This window comes from Bombina bombina, chromosome 1 (genome assembly GCF_027579735.1).
Source record: "Bombina bombina isolate aBomBom1 chromosome 1, aBomBom1.pri, whole genome shotgun sequence".
NCBI classification, from domain to species: domain Eukaryota; kingdom Metazoa; phylum Chordata; class Amphibia; order Anura; family Bombinatoridae; genus Bombina; species Bombina bombina.
The window spans coordinates 190,165,884-190,183,239 of record NC_069499.1 but is presented as its reverse complement, the minus strand read 5'-3'; the positions used below and the strand labels follow the sequence as shown (position 1 = coordinate 190,183,239).

The 17,356-nt window shown below is 42.0% G+C and overlaps 1 protein-coding gene across 2 annotated transcripts in view; it reads right to left on the bottom strand.

The window, feature by feature from the left end:
• STARD9 (StAR related lipid transfer domain containing 9) overlaps positions 1-17,356 on the bottom strand; it is a 511,030-nt gene that overhangs the window by 154,487 nt on the left and 339,187 nt on the right. For both annotated transcript variants that reach the window (XM_053697793.1, XM_053697794.1), the window contains exon 18: positions 6,426-6,563. In XM_053697793.1, coding sequence (XP_053553768.1) covers positions 6,426-6,563 — 138 coding nt within the window. The remainder of the gene's footprint in view (positions 1-6,425; positions 6,564-17,356) is intronic.

Sequence of the window (17,356 nt, the reverse complement as noted above, 5' to 3'; positions counted from 1 at the left end):
ACGTTAAGAACTAAGTTTAAACTCCATGGCGGAGCAACAGTTTTAAACACAGGCTTGATCCTAGCTAAAGCCTGACAAAAGGCCTGGATGTCTGAATTTTCTGACAGACGCCTGTGTAACAAGATGGACAGAGCTGAGATCTGTCCCTTTAATGAGCTAGCCGATAAACCCTTTACTAAACCTTCTTGTAGAAAAGACAATATCCTAGGAATCCTAACCTTACTCCAGGAGTAATCTTTGGATTCACACCAGTATAGGTATTTACGCCATATTTTATGGTAAATCTTTCTGGTAACAGGCTTCCTAGCCTGTATCAGGGTATCAATAACCGACTCAGAAAAACCACGTTTTGATAAAATCAAGCGTTCAATTTCCAAGCAGTCAGCTTCAGAGAAGTTAGACTTTGATGTTTGAATGGACCCTGAATCAGAAGGTCCTGTCTTAGAGGTAGAGACCAAGGCGGACAGGATGACATGTCCACTAGATCTGCATACCAAGTCCTGCGCGGCCATGCAGGCGCTATTAGAATCACTGATGCTCTCTCCTGTTTGATTTTGGCAATCAATCGAGGAAGCAGCGGGAAAGGTGGAAACACATAAGCCATCCTGAAGTTCCAAGGTGCTGTCAAAGCATCTATCAGAACCGCTCCCGGATCCCTGGATCTGGATCCGTAGCGAGGAAGTTTGGCGTTCTGGCGAGACGCCATGAGATCTATCTCTGGTTTGCCCCAACGTCGAAGTATTTGGGCAAAGACCTCCGGATGAAGTTCCCACTCCCCCGGATGAAGAGTCTGGCGACTCAAGAAATCCGCCTCCCAGTTCTCCACTCCCGGGATGTGGATTGCTGACAGGTGGCAAGAGTGAGACTCTGCCCAGCGAATTATCTTTGATACTTCTATCATTGCTAGGGAGCTTCTTGTCCCTCCCTGATGGTTGATGTAAGCTACAGTCGTGATGTTGTCCGACTGAAACCTGATGAACCCCCGAGTCTTTAACTGGGGCCAAGCTAGAAGGGCATTGAGAACTGCTCTCAATTCCAGAATGTTTATTGGCAGGAGACTTTCCTCCTGACTCCATTGTCCCTGAGCCTTCAGAGAATTCCAGACAGCGCCCCAACCTAGAAGGCTGGCGTCTGTTGTTACGATTGTCCAGTCCGGCCTGCTGAACGGCATCCCCCTGGACAGATGTGGCCGAGAAAGCCACCATAGAAGAGAGTTTCTGGTCTCTTGATCCAGATTCAGAGTGGGGGACAAATCTGAGTAATCCCCATTCCACTGACTCAGCATGCACAATTGCAGCGGTCTGAGATGTAGGCGTGCAAAGGGTACTATGTCCATTGCTGCTACCATTAAGCCGATCACCTCCATGCATTGAGCTACTGACGGGAGTTGAATGGAATGAAGGACACGGCATACATTTAGAAGCTTTGTTAATCTGTCTTCTGTCAGATAAATCTTCATTTCTACAGAATCTATAAGAGTCCCCAAGAATGGAACTCTTGTGAGAGGCAAGAGAGAACTCTTGTTTTCGTTCACTTTCCATCCATGCGACCTTAGAAATGCCAGAACTAACTCTGTATGAGACTTGGCAGTTTGAAAGCTTGAAGCTTGTATCAGAATGTCGTCTAGGTACGGAGCTACCGAAATTCCTCGCGGTCTCAGAACCGCTAGAAGGGCACCCAGAACCTTTGTGAAGATTCTTGGAGCCGTAGCCAATCCGAATGGAAGGGCTACAAACTGGTAATGCCTGTCTAAGAAGGCAAACCTTAGATACCGGTAATGATCTTTGTGAATCGGTATGTGAAGGTAAGCATCCTTTAAATCCACTGTGGTCATGTATTGACCCTTTTGGATCATGGGTAAGATTGTCCGAATAGTTTCCATTTTGAACGATGGAACTCTTAGGAATTTGTTTAGGATCTTTAAATCCAAGATTGGCCTGAAAGTTCCCTCTTTTTTGGGAACCACAAACAGGTTTGAGTAAAACCCTTGTCCTTGTTCCGACCGCGGAACCGGATGGATCACTCCCATTAATAATAGATCTTGTACACAGCGTAGAAACGCGTCTTTCTTTATTTGGTTTGTTGACAACCTTGACAGATGAAATCTCCCTCTTGGGGGAGATAATTTGAAGTCTAGAAGGTATCCCTGAGATATGATCTCTAGCGCCCAGGGATCCTGGACATCTCTTGCCCAAGCCTGGGCGAAGAGAGAGAGTCTGCCCCCCACTAGATCCGGTCCCGGATCGGGGGCCCTCGGTTCATGCTGTCTTAGGGGCAGCAGCAGGTTTCCTGGCCTGCTTGCCCTTATTCCAGGACTGGTTAGGTTTCCAGCCTTGTCTGTAACGAGCAACAGCTCCTTCCTGTTTTGGTGCAGTGGAAGTTGATGCTGCACCTGCTTTGAAATTCCGAAAGGGACGAAAATTAGACTGTCTAGCCTTAGCTTTGGCTTTGTCTTGAGGTAGAGCGTGGCCCTTACCTCCTGTAATGTCAGCGATAATTTCTTTCAAACCGGGCCCAAATAAAGTTTGCCCCTTGAAAGGTATATTAAGTAATTTGGACTTAGAAGTTACATCAGCCGACCAGGATTTTAGCCACAGCGCCCTACGTGCCTGAATGGCGAATCCTGAATTCTTAGCCGTAAGTTTGGTTAAATGTACTACGGCCTCCGAAATGAATGAATTAGCTAGTTTAAGGACTCTAAGCCTGTCCGTAATGTCGTCCAGCGTAGCGGAACTAAGGTTCTCTTCCAGAGACTCAATCCAAAATGCTGCCGCAGCCGTAATCGGCGCGATGCATGCAAGGGGTTGCAATATAAAACCTTGTTGAACAAACATTTTCTTAAGGTAACCCTCTAATTTTTTATCCATAGGATCTGAAAAAGCACAGCTATCCTCCACCGGGATAGTGGTGCGCTTAGCTAAAGTAGAAACTGCTCCCTCCACCTTAGGGACCGTCTGCCATAAGTCCCGTGTGGTGGCGTCTATTGGAAACATCTTTCTAAATATTGGAGGGGGTGAGAACGGCACACCGGGTCTATCCCACTCCTTAGTAACAATTTCAGTTAATCTCTTAGGTATAGGAAAAACGTCAGTACTCGCCGGTACCGCAAAGTATTTATCCAACCTACACATTTTCTCTGGTATTGCAACAGTGTTACAATCGTTAAGAGCCGCTAAGACCTCCCCTAGTAATACACGGAGGTTTTCCAATTTAAATTTAAAATTTGAAATATCTGAATCCAATCTGCTTGGATCAGAACCGTCACCTACAGAATGAAGCTCTCCGTCCTCATGCTCTGCAAGCTGTGACGCAGTATCAGACATGGCCCTAGAATTATCAGCGCACTCTGTTCTCACCCCAGAGTGATCACGCTTGCCTCTTAGTTCTGGTAATTTAGCCAAAACTTCAGTCATAACAGTAGCCATATCTTGTAATGTTATCTGTAATGGCTGCCCAGATGTACTAGGCGCCATAATATCACGCACCTCCCGGGCGGGAGACGCAGGTACTGACACGTGAGGCGAGTTAGACGGCATAACTCTCCCCTCGCTGTTTGGTGAAATTTGTTCAATTTGTACAGATTGGCTTTTATTTAAAGTAGCATCAATACAGTTAGTACATAAATTTCTATTGGGCTCCACCTTGGCATTGGAACAAATGACACAGGTATCTTCCTCTGAATCAGACATGTTTTAACACACTAGCAATAAACATGCAACTTGGTTACAATCTTATTTAACAAAAAACGTACTGTGCCTCAAAGAAGCACTAAACGATTAAATGACAGTTGAAATAATGAACTGAAAAAACAGTTATAGCATCACTCTTTAAAAACAACACAACTTGTTAGCAAAGGTTTGTTCCCATTAGTAAAGTAACACTAATTAAATTTTAAACATAAAAATCACAGAGCAACGTTTTAAACACAGTCACTACATAAGTCTCACAGCTCTGCTGAGAGAATCTACCTCCCTTCAAAGAAGTTTGAAGACCCCTGAGTTCTGTTAGAGATGAACCGGATCATGCAGAAAATACAAGAGTAACTGACTGGAAATTTTTGATGCGTAGCAAAGAGCGCCAAAAACGGCCCCTCCCCCTCACACACAGCAGTGAAAGAGAAACGAAACTGTCATAATCAAAACAAGCAAACTGCCAAGTGGAAAAATAATGCCCAAATATTTATTCACTCAGTACCTCAGAAATGCAAACGATTCTACATTCCAGCAAAAACGTTTAACATGAATTAAATACCTATTAAAAGGTTTAATGTACTTTTACAGAGTAATTCCGGTGAAATACCATCCCCAGAATACTGAAGTGTAGAGTATACATACATGTCATTATAACGGTATGGCAGGATTTTCTCATCAATTCCATTCAGAAAATAAAAACTGCTACATACCTCAATGCAGATTCAACTGCCCGCTGTCCCCTGATCTGAAGCTTTTACCTCCCTCAGATGGCCGAGAAACAGCAATATGATCTTAACTACTCCGGTTAAAATCATAAGAAAAACTCTGGTAGATTCTTCTTCAAACTCTGCCAGAGAAGTAATAACACGCTCCGGTGCTATTGTAAAATAACAAACTTTTGATTGAAGTTATAAAAACTAAGTATAATCACCATAGTCCTCTCACACCTCCTATCTAGTCTTTGGGTGCAAGAGAATGACTGGAGGTGACGTAGAGGGGAGGAGCTATATAGCAACTCTGCTGGGTGAATCCTCTTGCACTTCCTGTAGGGGAGCAGATAATATCCCAGAAGTAATGATGACCCGTGGACTGATCACATAACAGAAGAAACATGTTTAAACTAACATATATTAGGGGTGCAATAGTGCTGTTTAGTTTAACACTAGCACAGCACAGATATGTTTTCAAACTTTTTACAAATATTAAAGGATAACTAGTACTATTTTACTATTTTGAGGCACCATCCTACATGAAGTCTGATCTTATGGACTTTTCTACCAAAGGACTCCACTGATTAATACCCTGTCTAGGTGGAGATATTCTGCCTTTTAATAGTATGTTCACTATGAAACTTTTGTAGTACTGACTTTAGTTATACATCGCATATAGTGTTGGAGAAGTGAAGCAGTTGTACAGAGGACTTATTAGCATTGTGTTTCTGATGGTAACCAGTGTATTTGTCTGCTGTGCTGTATTAATATGCTAAGTTCATTAAAAAAAATATTTTCAGTAAAAAAAATTCAGGATTCAGATGGGACATGAAATTTAAAATAAAATATTCAGTTTACTTTTATTATCAAACTAGGCGATAAGCCTGCCCATAGGACAATCTATTTAAAAAAAAAAAACTACAAACACCAAAGCTAAAATTACACAAAATAAAAAATGTAAAATTACAGAAAAAAATAAACAAAGCTATCCAAAATAAAAGATGTAAACCTAAACTAATACCCCTAAAAAAATCCCCTCAAAAGTAAAAACACCCCCTAATCTAATACTAAACTACCAATAGCCCTTAAAAGGGCTTTTGTAGGGCATTGCCCTAAAGTTGAACAGCTCTTTTACCTAAACAAATTACCAATTACCCCCTAACAGTAAATTCCCCCCACCCACCAAACCCCCAAAATAAAAAAAAAACTAACAATAAAAAAAAAACTAAACTACCCATTGCCCTGAAAGGGGCATTTGTATGGCCATTGCCCTTAAAAAAAAAAGCCACCCCAAAAAATAAAAAAAAGCATAAGTCTAAGCCCCAAAGAGGTACTCACCGTTCCTGTAGTCTGGCGGAAAAGGTCTTCTTCCAGGCGGCTCCATCATCTTTTATCTTCATCCGGAACAAAGGCAGCGCGGAGCGGAGGTGCGGTGCTGTCTTCCCCGATGCATGGATCCTCAGCGGTCGTCCTCAACTGCGGCGGGCGGTCCTCGGCGGCGTGGAGGCTCCTCTTCATCCGATGTCCGTCGTACACTGAAGATTGAATGCAAGGTACCGCATTCAATTTGGGGTACCTTGAATTTCTATTAGCTGAAATTTTTAAATCAGTCAATAAGATTTCAGTAGCTCTCATCCTATTGGCTGGTGTTCTAAAGTTTAAAATGTTGAAAAAGTATTTGTGTAGCTGAAACAGTATTATAATAGGAAAAACTTGTAAAAGTAGTCATAGGATGTAGGCAAATGATCTACACGGGGCATGAGCTTTTGTTCCAATGCTTGAACTGTAAGCACTGGCAATCTCAAATGTGGTGTCACCAGTGTTAACTTTTAAGAGAAAAACATGAATTCATTTAATATACATACAAATGGTGAAGGCTTTACATAAATATACATAAAATATGTGTCCTGATCGCAGGTATGAAGTTTACATGAAAGATTCTCTAGGTATATGTACACAACTCTAAACCAAACAGAAGACTTCATATGAAAAACAGTGTATTCGGGACAGCAATATTTCCTACCTTGTGAAAGACGACAGGCTTCTGTTACATCTTGTCCATTCACTGTGCAGTGTACTCCTGGGAACGGCCGGAGTTCTACAGTGCCACTGTGGTTACTGATCACACAGTGCCGATTCTCGATAAACTCTCCCTGCAAAACTGAACATAGCGTTAGTAAGTGATGGCTCCATTGACAGTTTGAGCTTTACAGAAGCATTGCGTTAGAAGAGAACAGCAGCATTCTTTGTTAATCTAACATGCTATTTAAATATAAGTGTGTCATTTCTGCATATTTTTAAAACCCTTTTTGTCTTGGCCAATTTAAAGTTGCTACTAGTTCTCCTTTATTCACTTAATTTAGATTTTATTCTAATTTAGTTATTTTAAAGCCTGAATTAAAATTGTAATGTTATCTAAAATAAAATTAGTTTTTTTTTTTTAATCAAATGTCATATCACTCCTTGGTTTCCTAGATAAGAGGGACTAATTATTAGCTATGTGGGAGGACTTAGTATTTTTAAATTGTAAAAGAGCTGTTTAACTTAGGGCAATGCCCTACAAAAGGCCCTTTTAAGGGCTATTGGTAGTTTAGATTAGGGGGGCTTTTTTATTTTCATATGGATTAGGTTTTATTTTTTTGTAATTTAATGTTAGGTTTTTTTTAAGTGTAACTAAGAATGGGGTTTAATTTAGGGGGTGTTAGGCTAGGGGGCTTAGTAATTAAATTAGTTATTTGCGTTGTGGGGGGTTTGCGGTTTAGGAGTTAATAGGTTAATTAGGTTTATTGTGATGTGGGGGTTTGTCGGTTTAGGGGTTAATAGGTTAATTAGGTTTACTGCAATGTGGGGGTTGGCGATTAGAGGGTTAATATTTTAATTATGTTATTTGTGTATTGGGGTTAATTACTTTATTATTTTGCGATGTTGGAGGTTTTGATGTTTGTTAATACTTCATGATGGAGTTTATGTTTTTTTTGTTTATACTTTGTGCGGACGGTTAGGTTTTTTTTTAATTTCTTGTGGGCGGTTGCGTGTTTTCCCCCAACATTCTTTTTGAGGATGCGAGCGCAACTGGCAGTCTCCTGGGCCAACCTAGGTATGCTGCCATGAAAATAAGCTAAGAAAAAAGAAATTTGCATGCTCTGTCTGAAATTTGTATTTTAACTTATAACAAACATAATAAACACAAAAAGTAAATAAAACAAATAATAATGCCCTTTTTGTCTGTTTTTTTTTTTTTTTTTAATATTTTATGTCGGGCTCTTTACCTTTAAAAATAAAGGTGTGTGAAACTAGATGGTCCAAGAGTTCCAAGTTCTCTTTAAAGCAGAAGTAACATATCATGCAATCATATCCCATAGAGCTTCAAATGTTATAATGTTGATTTTTTTAACCACCTGTGTTAAGGCGACCGACCTGGCTGCTACAAAGATGTTTCAGCCAGGTCAGAGAGAGGCAGGAAGAAAGGCAAGGATAACGTACACTGTAAAGGGGCCAACAAGAAATATGGTAGGGTAGATGGAATCAGAGCTGATGGGCACATATCCACTCAGTCTCATGATCTGATTATCACCGTCTATGACATCATGCACACCTGAAGTCCAACCACCATTGAGAGAATGTAAACTCTGAGCAATTATTCGCTGCCACTCCCCTACAGAACACCTCCTTGCCTTCTCACTTGCGGCTAGATTTGGAGTTTGGCGGTAAAAGGGCTGTTAACGCTCCGCGGGTTTTTTTCTGGCCGCACCATAAATTTAACTCTGGTATCGAGAGTTAAAACAAATGCTGCGTTAGGCTCCAAAAAAGGAGCGTAGAGCATATTTACCGCAAATGCAACTCTCGATACCAGAGTTGCTTACGGACGCGGCCGGCCTCAAAAACGTGCTCGTGCACGATTCTCCCATAGGAAACAATGGGGCTGTTTGAGCTGAAAAAAAACCTAACACCTGCAAAAAAGCAGCGTTCAGCTCCTAACGCAGCCCCATTGTTTCCTATGGGGAAACACTTCCTACGTCTGCACCTAACACTCTAACATGTACCCCGAGTCTAAACACCCCTAACCTTACACTTATTAACCCCTAATCTGCCGCCCCCGCTATCGCTGACCCCTGCATTACACTTTTAACCCCTAATCTGCCGCTCCGTAAACCGCCGCCACCTACGTTATCCCTATGTACCCCTAATCTGCTGCCCTAACATCGCCGACCCCTATGTTATATTTATTAACCCCTAATCTGCCCCCCACAACGCCGCCGACACCTACCTACACTTATTAACCCCTAATCTGCCGAGCGGACCTGAGCGCTACTATAATAAATGTATTAACCCCTAATCCGCCTCACTAACCCTATCATAAATAGTATTAACCCCTAATCTGCCCTCCCTAACATCGCCGACACCTAACTTCAATTATTAACCCCTAATCTGCCGACCGGAGCTCACCGCTATTCTAATAAATGTATTAACCCCTAAAGCTAAGTCTAACCCTAACACTAACACCCCCCTAAGTTAAATATAATTTTTATCTAACGAAATAAATTAACTCTTATTAAATAACTTATTCCTATTTAAAGCTAAATACTTACCTGTAAAATAAATCCTAATATAGCTACAATATAAATTACATTTATATTATAGCTATTTTAGGATTAATATTTATTTTACAGGCAACTTTGTAATTATTTTAACCAGGTACAATAGCTATTAAATAGTTAAGAACTATTTAATAGTTACCTAGTTAAAATAATTACAAATTTACCTGTAAAATAAATCCTAACCTAAGTTATAATTAAACCTAACACTACCCTATCAATAAAATAATTAAATAAACTACCTACAATTACCTACAATTAACCTAACACTACACTATCAATAAATTAATTAAACACAATTGCTACAAATAAATACAATTAAATAAACTATCTAAAGTACAAAAAATAAAAAAGAACTAAGTTACAGAAAATAAAAAAATATTTACAAACATAAGAAAAATATTACAACAATTTTAAACTAATTACACCTACTCTAAGCCCCCTAATAAAATAACAAAGACCCCCAAAATAAAAAATTCCCTACCCTATTCTAAAATACAAAAATTACAAGCTCTTTTACCTTACCAGCCCTGAACAGGGCCCTTTGCGGGGCATGCCCCAAGAATTTCAGCTCTTTTGCCTGTAAAAAAAAACATACAATACCCCCCCCCCAACATTACAACCCACCACCCACATACCCCTAATCTAACCCAAACCCCCTTAAATAAACCTAACACTAATCCCCTGAAGATCTTCCTACCTTGTCTTCACCATCCAGGTATCACCGATCCGTCCTGGCTCCAAGATCTTCATCCAACCCAAGCGGGGGTTGGCGATCCATAATCCGGTGCTCCAAAGTCTTCCTCCTATCCGGCAAGAAGAGGACATCCGGACCGGCAAACATCTTCTCCAAGCGGCATCTTCTATGTTCTTCCATCCGATGACGACCGGCTCCATCTTGAAGACCTCCAGCGCGGATCCATCCTCTTCTTCCGACGACTAGACGACGAATGACGGTTCCTTTAAGGGACGTCATCCAAGATGGCGTCCCTCGAATTCCGATTGGCTGATAGGATTCTATCAGCCAATCGGAATTAAGGTAGGAATATTCTGATTGGCTGATGGAATCAGCCAATCAGAATCAAGTTCAATCCGATTGGCTGATCCAATCAGCCAATCAGATTGAGCTCGCATTCTATTGGCTGATCGGAACAGCCAATAGAATGCGAGCTCAATCTGATTGGCTGATTGGATCAGCCAATCGGATTGAACTTGATTCTGATTGGCTGATTCCATCAGCCAATCAGAATATTCCTACCTTAATTCCGATTGGCTGATAGAATCCTATCAGCCAATCGGAATTCGAGGGACGCCATCTTGGATGACGTCCCTTAAAGGAACCGTCATTCGTCGTCTAGTCGTCGGAAGAAGAGGATGGATCCGCGCTGGAGGTCTTCAAGATGGAGCCGGTCGTCATCGGATGGAAGAACATAGAAGATGCCGCTTGGAGAAGATGTTTGCCGGTCCGGATGTCCTCTTCTTGCCGGATAGGAGGAAGACTTTGGAGCACCGGATTATGGATCGCCAACCCCCGCTTGGGTTGGATGAAGATCTTGGAGCCAGGACGGATCGGTGATACCTGGATGGTGAAGACAAGGTAGGAAGATCTTCAGGGGATTAGTGTTAGGTTTATTTAAGGGGGTTTGGGTTAGATTAGGGGTATGTGGGTGGTGGGTTGTAATGTTGGGGGGGGGGGGTATTGTATGTTTTTTTTTACAGGCAAAAGAGCTGAAATTCTTGGGGCATGCCCCGCAAAGGGCCCTGTTCAGGGCTGGTAAGGTAAAAGAGCTTGTAATTTTTGTATTTTAGAATAGGGTAGGGAATTTTTTATTTTGGGGGTCTTTGTTATTTTATTAGGGGGCTTAGAGTAGGTGTAATTAGTTTAAAATTGTTGTAATATTTTTCTTATGTTTGTAAATATTTTTTTATTTTCTGTAACTTAGTTCTTTTTTATTTTTTGTACTTTAGATAGTTTATTTAATTGTATTTATTTGTAGCAATTGTGTTTAATTAATTTATTGATAGTGTAGTGTTAGGTTAATTGTAGGTAATTGTAGGTAGTTTATTTAATTATTTTATTGATAGGGTAGTGTTAGGTTTAATTATAACTTAGGTTAGGATTTATTTTACAGGTAAATTTGTAATTATTTTAACTAGGTAACTATTAAATAGTTCTTAACTATTTAATAGCTATTGTACCTGGTTAAAATAATTACAAAGTTGCCTGTAAAATAAATATTAATCCTAAAATAGCTATAATATAAATGTAATTTATATTGTAGCTATATTAGGATTTATTTTACAGGTAAGTATTTAGCTTTAAATAGGAATAAGTTATTTAATAAGAGTTAATTTATTTCGTTAGATAAAAATTATATTTAACTTAGGGGGGTGTTAGTGTTAGGGTTAGACTTAGCTTTAGGGGTTAATACATTTATTAGAATAGCGGTGAGCTCCGGTCGGCAGATTAGGGGTTAATAATTGAAGTTAGGTGTCGGCGATGTTAGGGAGGGCAGATTAGGGGTTAATACTATTTATGATAGGGTTAGTGAGGCGGATTAGGGGTTAATACATTTATTATAGTAGCGCTCAGGTCCGCTCGGCAGATTAGGGGTTAATAAGTGTAGGTAGGTGTTGGCGACGTTGTGGGGGGCAGATTAGGGGTTAATAAATATAACATAGGGGTCGGCGATGTTAGGGCAGCAGATTAGGGGTACATAGGGATAACGTAGGTGGCGGCGATTTGCGGTCGGAAGATTAGGGGTTAATTATTTTAAGTAGCTTGCGGCGATGTTGTGGGGGGCAAGTTAGGGGTTAATAAATATAATATAGGGGTCGGCGGGGTTAGGGGCAGCAGATTAGGGGTACATAAGTATAACGTAGGTGGCGGTCGGCAGATTAGGGGTTAAAAATTTTAATCGAGTGGCGGCGATGTGGGGGGACCTCGGTTTAGGGGTACATAGGTAGTTTATGGGTGTTAGTGTACTTTAGGGTACAGTAGTTAAGAGCTTTAGAAACCGGCGTTAGCCAGAAAGCTCTTAACTCCTGCTTTTTTCAGGCGGCTGGAATTTTGTCGTTAGAGCTCTAACGCTCACTGCAGAAACGACTCTAAATACCAGCGTTAGAAAGATCCCATTGAAAAGATAGGCTACGCAAATGGCGTAGGGGGATCTGCGGTATGGAAAAGTCGCGGCTGAAAAGTGAGCGTTAGACCCTTTAATCACTGACTCCAAATACCAGCGGGCGGCCAAAACCAGCGTTAGGAGCCTCTAACGCTGGTTTTGACGGCTACCGCCGAACTCTAAATCTAGGCCTTGGTTTCTTCCTGTTCTCTGTGTAGCAGAAGCGGTTGCTGCCAAATGTGATACAAAAAGATGTATCAAAAGGGAAACAAAGATTTAATGAGGGTCCTGTGTGCCAAGAGGTTAATAAAGGCTCTGAGAGTAACCCAGTGCCAAGGAGTTAATATGTGTGTGTTTACATGAATAATAATATACATGTATATGTAGAAAACAAAAATTATGCTTACCTGATAAATGTATTTATTTCTTGACACAATGAGTCCACGGATCATCTTTTTACTATAGGGAATCACTCCTGCATAGCAGGAGGTGACACCACAGCGAAGCTGTTAAATATCACATCCCTTCCCTCTAACCCCAGTCATTCGACCGAAGTAAACGAGAGAAAGGAAGCAAAAAGGTGCAGAGGTGTCTGAAGTTTATAACATACCAACAACCTGTCTTAAGAACAGGGTGGGCCGTGGACTCATCGTGTCAAAAAATAAATTTATCAGGTAAACATAAAATTTTGTTTTCTTTCTAATCACACGATGAGTCAACGGATCATCTAATTACTATTGGGAATCAATACCCAAGCTAGAGTAAACAGATGATAAGGGAGGGACAAGACAGGGAACCTAAACGGAAGGCACCACTGCTTGCAGAACCTTTCTCCCAAAAGCAGCCTCAGCTGAGGCAAAAGTGTAAAATTTATAGAATTTTGAAAAAGTGTGAAGTAGAGGACCAAGTTGCAGCCTTCCCAGGAAGAGGAAACAGCCCTCGTAGAATGAGCCGTAACTCTCTCAGGAGGCTGCTGTCCAGCAGTTTCATAGGCAAAGCGAATGATACTCTTCAGCCATAAAGAAAGAGAAGTAGCCGTAGCTTTCTGTCCCTTACGTTTCCCAGAGAAAACCACAAATAGAGCAGAAGACTGATGAAAATCCTTAGTCGCCTACAAATAGAATTTTAATACACGTACCACGTCTAGATTGTGCAGAAGCCGTTCCTTCTGAGAAGGAGGATTCGGACACAAGGAAGGAACAACAACCTCCTGATTAATGTTCCGGTCTGAAACTACTTTAGAGAGAAACCCTAATTTAGTACGTAAAACCACCTTACCCGAATGAAAAATAAGGTAAGGAGACTCATACTGTAATGCCGAGAGCTCTGACACTCTACAAGCAGATGAAATAGCAACAAGAAACAAAACTTTCCAAGATAACAACTTAATATCTAAGGAATGCATCAGCTCAAACGGAGCCCCTTGAAGAACTTTAAGAACTAAATAAAGACTCCAGGGAGGAGTAACTGGTTTGAAAACAGGCCTGATCCTGACCAAGGCCTGACAAAAGACGTTTATGTAACAAAATAGACAAGGCAGATATTTGACTCTTTATGGAACTTGCAGATAAACCCTTCTCCAAACCTTCTTGGAGAAAGGACAGAATTCTAGAAATCCAAACTCTACTCCAAGATTAGCCCTTGGATTCACACCAATATAGATATTTACACCATATCTTATGGTAAATCTTTCTAGTCATAGGTTTACTAGCCTGAATCATAGTCTCAATGACCTGCTCAGAAAAACCACGCTTAGATAAAATTAAGCATTCAATCTCCAAGCAGTCAGCTTCAGAGAAACTAGTTTTGGATGAAGGAAGGGTCCTTGAAGTAGAAGGTCCTTCAACGGAAGTCTCCAAGGTGGAAGAGATGACATGTCCACCAGGTCTGCATACCAAATCCTGTGAGGCCACGCCGGTGCAATGAGGATCACCGACGCCCTCTCCTGCTTGATTCAAGCAATGATTCGAGGTAGAAGAGCAAATGTAGGAAAAAGGTATGCAAGACTGAAATTCCAAGGTACCACTAGAGCGTCTATCAGTACAGCCTGAGGGTCCCTTGATCTTGATACGTACCTCGGAAGCTTGGCATTCTGCAGAGATGCCATGAGATGCAATTCCGGCTGACCACATTTGAGAATCAGGCTGGAAAACGCTTCCGGATGGAGTTCCCACTCCCCCGGATGAAAGGTCTGTCTGCTTAGGAAGTCCGCCTTCCAGTTGTCCACTTCTGGAATGTGGATCGCAGACAGACGGCAATTGTGGGTCTCCGCCCACTGAATGATCTTGGCTGCCTCTGTCATGGCCAAGGAACTCCGAGTTCCTCCCTGATGGTTGATGTTAGCCACTGAGGTTATATTGTCCAACTGGAACCTGATGAACCGGGCAGAGGCTAACTGAGGCCAGGCCAGAAAAGCATTGAAGATTGCTCTCAGCTCTAGAATGTTTATGGGTAGAACAGCCTCCGACCGAGTCCATGTTCCCTGAGCCTTTAGGGAGCCCCAGACTGCTCCCCCTACCAGAAGGCTGGCGTCTGTTGTCACAATCACCCAAAAGGGTCTGCGAAAGCAGGTTCCCTGGGAGAGATGATCCTGAGACAACCACAAAAGTAGAGAATCCCTTGTCTCCTGCTCCAGCTGTAATTGCGGAGACAGATCCGCATAATATCTGTTCCACTGCTTGAGCATGCTTAGCTGCAGAGGTCTGAGGTGGAAACGGGCAAACGGGATGATGTCCATTGCCGCTACCATCAGCACAATTACGTCCATGCACTGAGCCACTGACGGCCGAGGAGAGGACTGAAGTGCTAGGCAAGAATCAAAAATCTTTGATTTCCTGACTTCTGTCAGAAATATTTTCATTGATAAGGAGTCTATTATGGTTCCCAAGAAAACTACCCTGGTAGTTGGAACTAAAGAACTCTTTTCCAAATGCACCTTCCATCCATGAAACCGCAGGATAGATAACATTTCCGTGTGTGATCTTGCTTGTTGAAAAGAAGGCACTTGAACCAGAATGTCGTCCAGATAAGGTGCAACTGCAATGCCCCGCAATCGGAGCACCGCCAGCAGGGATCCCAGAACCTTTGAGAAAATGCTGGGAGCTGTGGCAAGGCCGAATGAAAGAGCCATGAACTGGAAGTGTTTGTCTAGAAAAGCAAACCTTAGAAACTTGTGATGGTCCCTGTGGATGAGAAGGACGGCACTCTGAGAAACTTGTTTAGACTTTTGAGATCTAAAATTGGTCTTAAGGTTCCCTCCTTCTTGGGAACCACGAACAGATTGGAATAGAATCCCAGACCTCGTTCCTGCATTGGAACAGGAACTATCACTCCCAGGTCGGAGAGGTCTAGTACACAGTGTAAGAACGCCTCTCTTTTTGTCTGGTCTACAGATAATCTTGAAAGCAAAAACCTGCCCCTGGGAGGAAAGGTCTTGAACTCTAGTTTGTATACCTGGGACACAATGTCCACCGTCCAGGGATCTTTAACATCTCAAACCCAAGCCTGAGTGAAGAAGGAAAGCCTGCCCCCCACAAAATCCGGTCCCGGATCGGAGGCAGGCCTTTCATGCTGTCTTTGACTCAACAGCAGGCTTCTTGGATTGCTTTCCCCTGTTCCAAGACAGAATGGGTCTCCAGGAAGGCTTGGACTGCTCCTGCTTGGAAGAGAGAGTGGAAGGTTTTCCCTTGAAATATCGAATGGAACGAAAATTACTCTAACTTCCTTTTTGTTTATTTCTCTTATCCTGAGGGAATGACCCTTACCTCCCGTAATATCAGAAATTATCTCCGTCAAACCGGGTCCAAACAAGGTCTTTCCCTTGTAAGGAATCGCCAAAAGTTTAGACTTAGATGACACATCCGCAGACCAAGATTTTAACCATAACGCTCTGCGAGCCTATATGGCGAAGCCTGAAATCTTAGCTCCCAGCTTAATAACCTGAAGGGAAGCATCTGTAATAAAATTGCCCCTTCCACCTTGGGTACCATCTGCCAAGACTCCTTGATAGAGTCTGCTATAGGAAACATCTTTTTAAAAATAGGGGATGGAGAAAAAGGGATACCCGTTCTCTCCCATTTCTTAGCAATAATCTCTGTAGCCCTATCTGGTTCAGGAAATACTTCCACCATGGAGGGCACGTCAAAATACTTGTTTAGTTTACTGGACTTTTTAGGATTGACTATGACGGTAGTGTCGGAGTCGTCCAGGGTAGCTAAAACCTCCTTAAGTAACAAACGGAGGTGCTCAAGCTTAAACCTGAAAGAAACAACTTCAGTATCAGATAAAGGTATTACACTGTCTGAGTCTGAAATTTCCCCCTCAGATACTACCGAAGTATCTTCCTCTTCAGGTTTCTGGGAAGAAACATTCAGGAATAGCCACTACTGTATCAGCAACCTTATTCACTGATTGAATATATTTACTCTTGCACTTTCCTTGCAGCATGGGAAAAGCAGACAATGCATCAGATACCGCCGATGACATTAGGGAAGTGATGTCTTGCAAGGTAACTCCAGGTAGCGTTTGAGAGGAAGCGCAGGGCACTGCATGTGTGGGCGATAAAATTTGGGACACCTGAGGAGAAAGTTGCGGCATATATTGAACATTGTCATTAGACTCCTGAACAGCATCTGCCTTACAAAATGTTGGCTCACAAAAAAATCTATCCCTATAAGTTAAAGTTCTCTCATCAAAACATAAAGAACAAGTGACATTTTGCAGGGCCTCTTGGTCCATTCTGACTCACAATGAATGAAATAATCAAATAAACAGCTTACATTTTTTAATAAAAATAGAAAAACGTTACTGTCTACTGCAGAACACCTCTACACCTCAGCTTAACTTTGCTGAGGTGCCTACCTGCCCTGCTGACACCGGCTACAATCCCCTCAGCAAAAGATCCAGAACTCAGCTGTAGTTGATAACGAACCGCTGTCCGGTCCTAACGCATGTCTTAACACTCTGAGGAATATGTTTATAACACTCTCATTCCTCCCGATATCAGGAAGTGCTGAGAAAGTGGCGCGCAACCCAAATTGCTGCCTCACATAGCTCCGCCCATCGTGGGCGTCTCAAAAAGAAATCTCCCGGTCGGCATCTTATGCTAAAGTTAAGCCGCCGGGAGCAGTGAAAAACCACCTCATACTGAGCCTAAAATATCTCCTCAGCCCCAGTGCCTGCCTAAAGTGCTGTCGTATAAGTCCCCTCCTTTTATCTATAGGAGGATTTATGTCGCA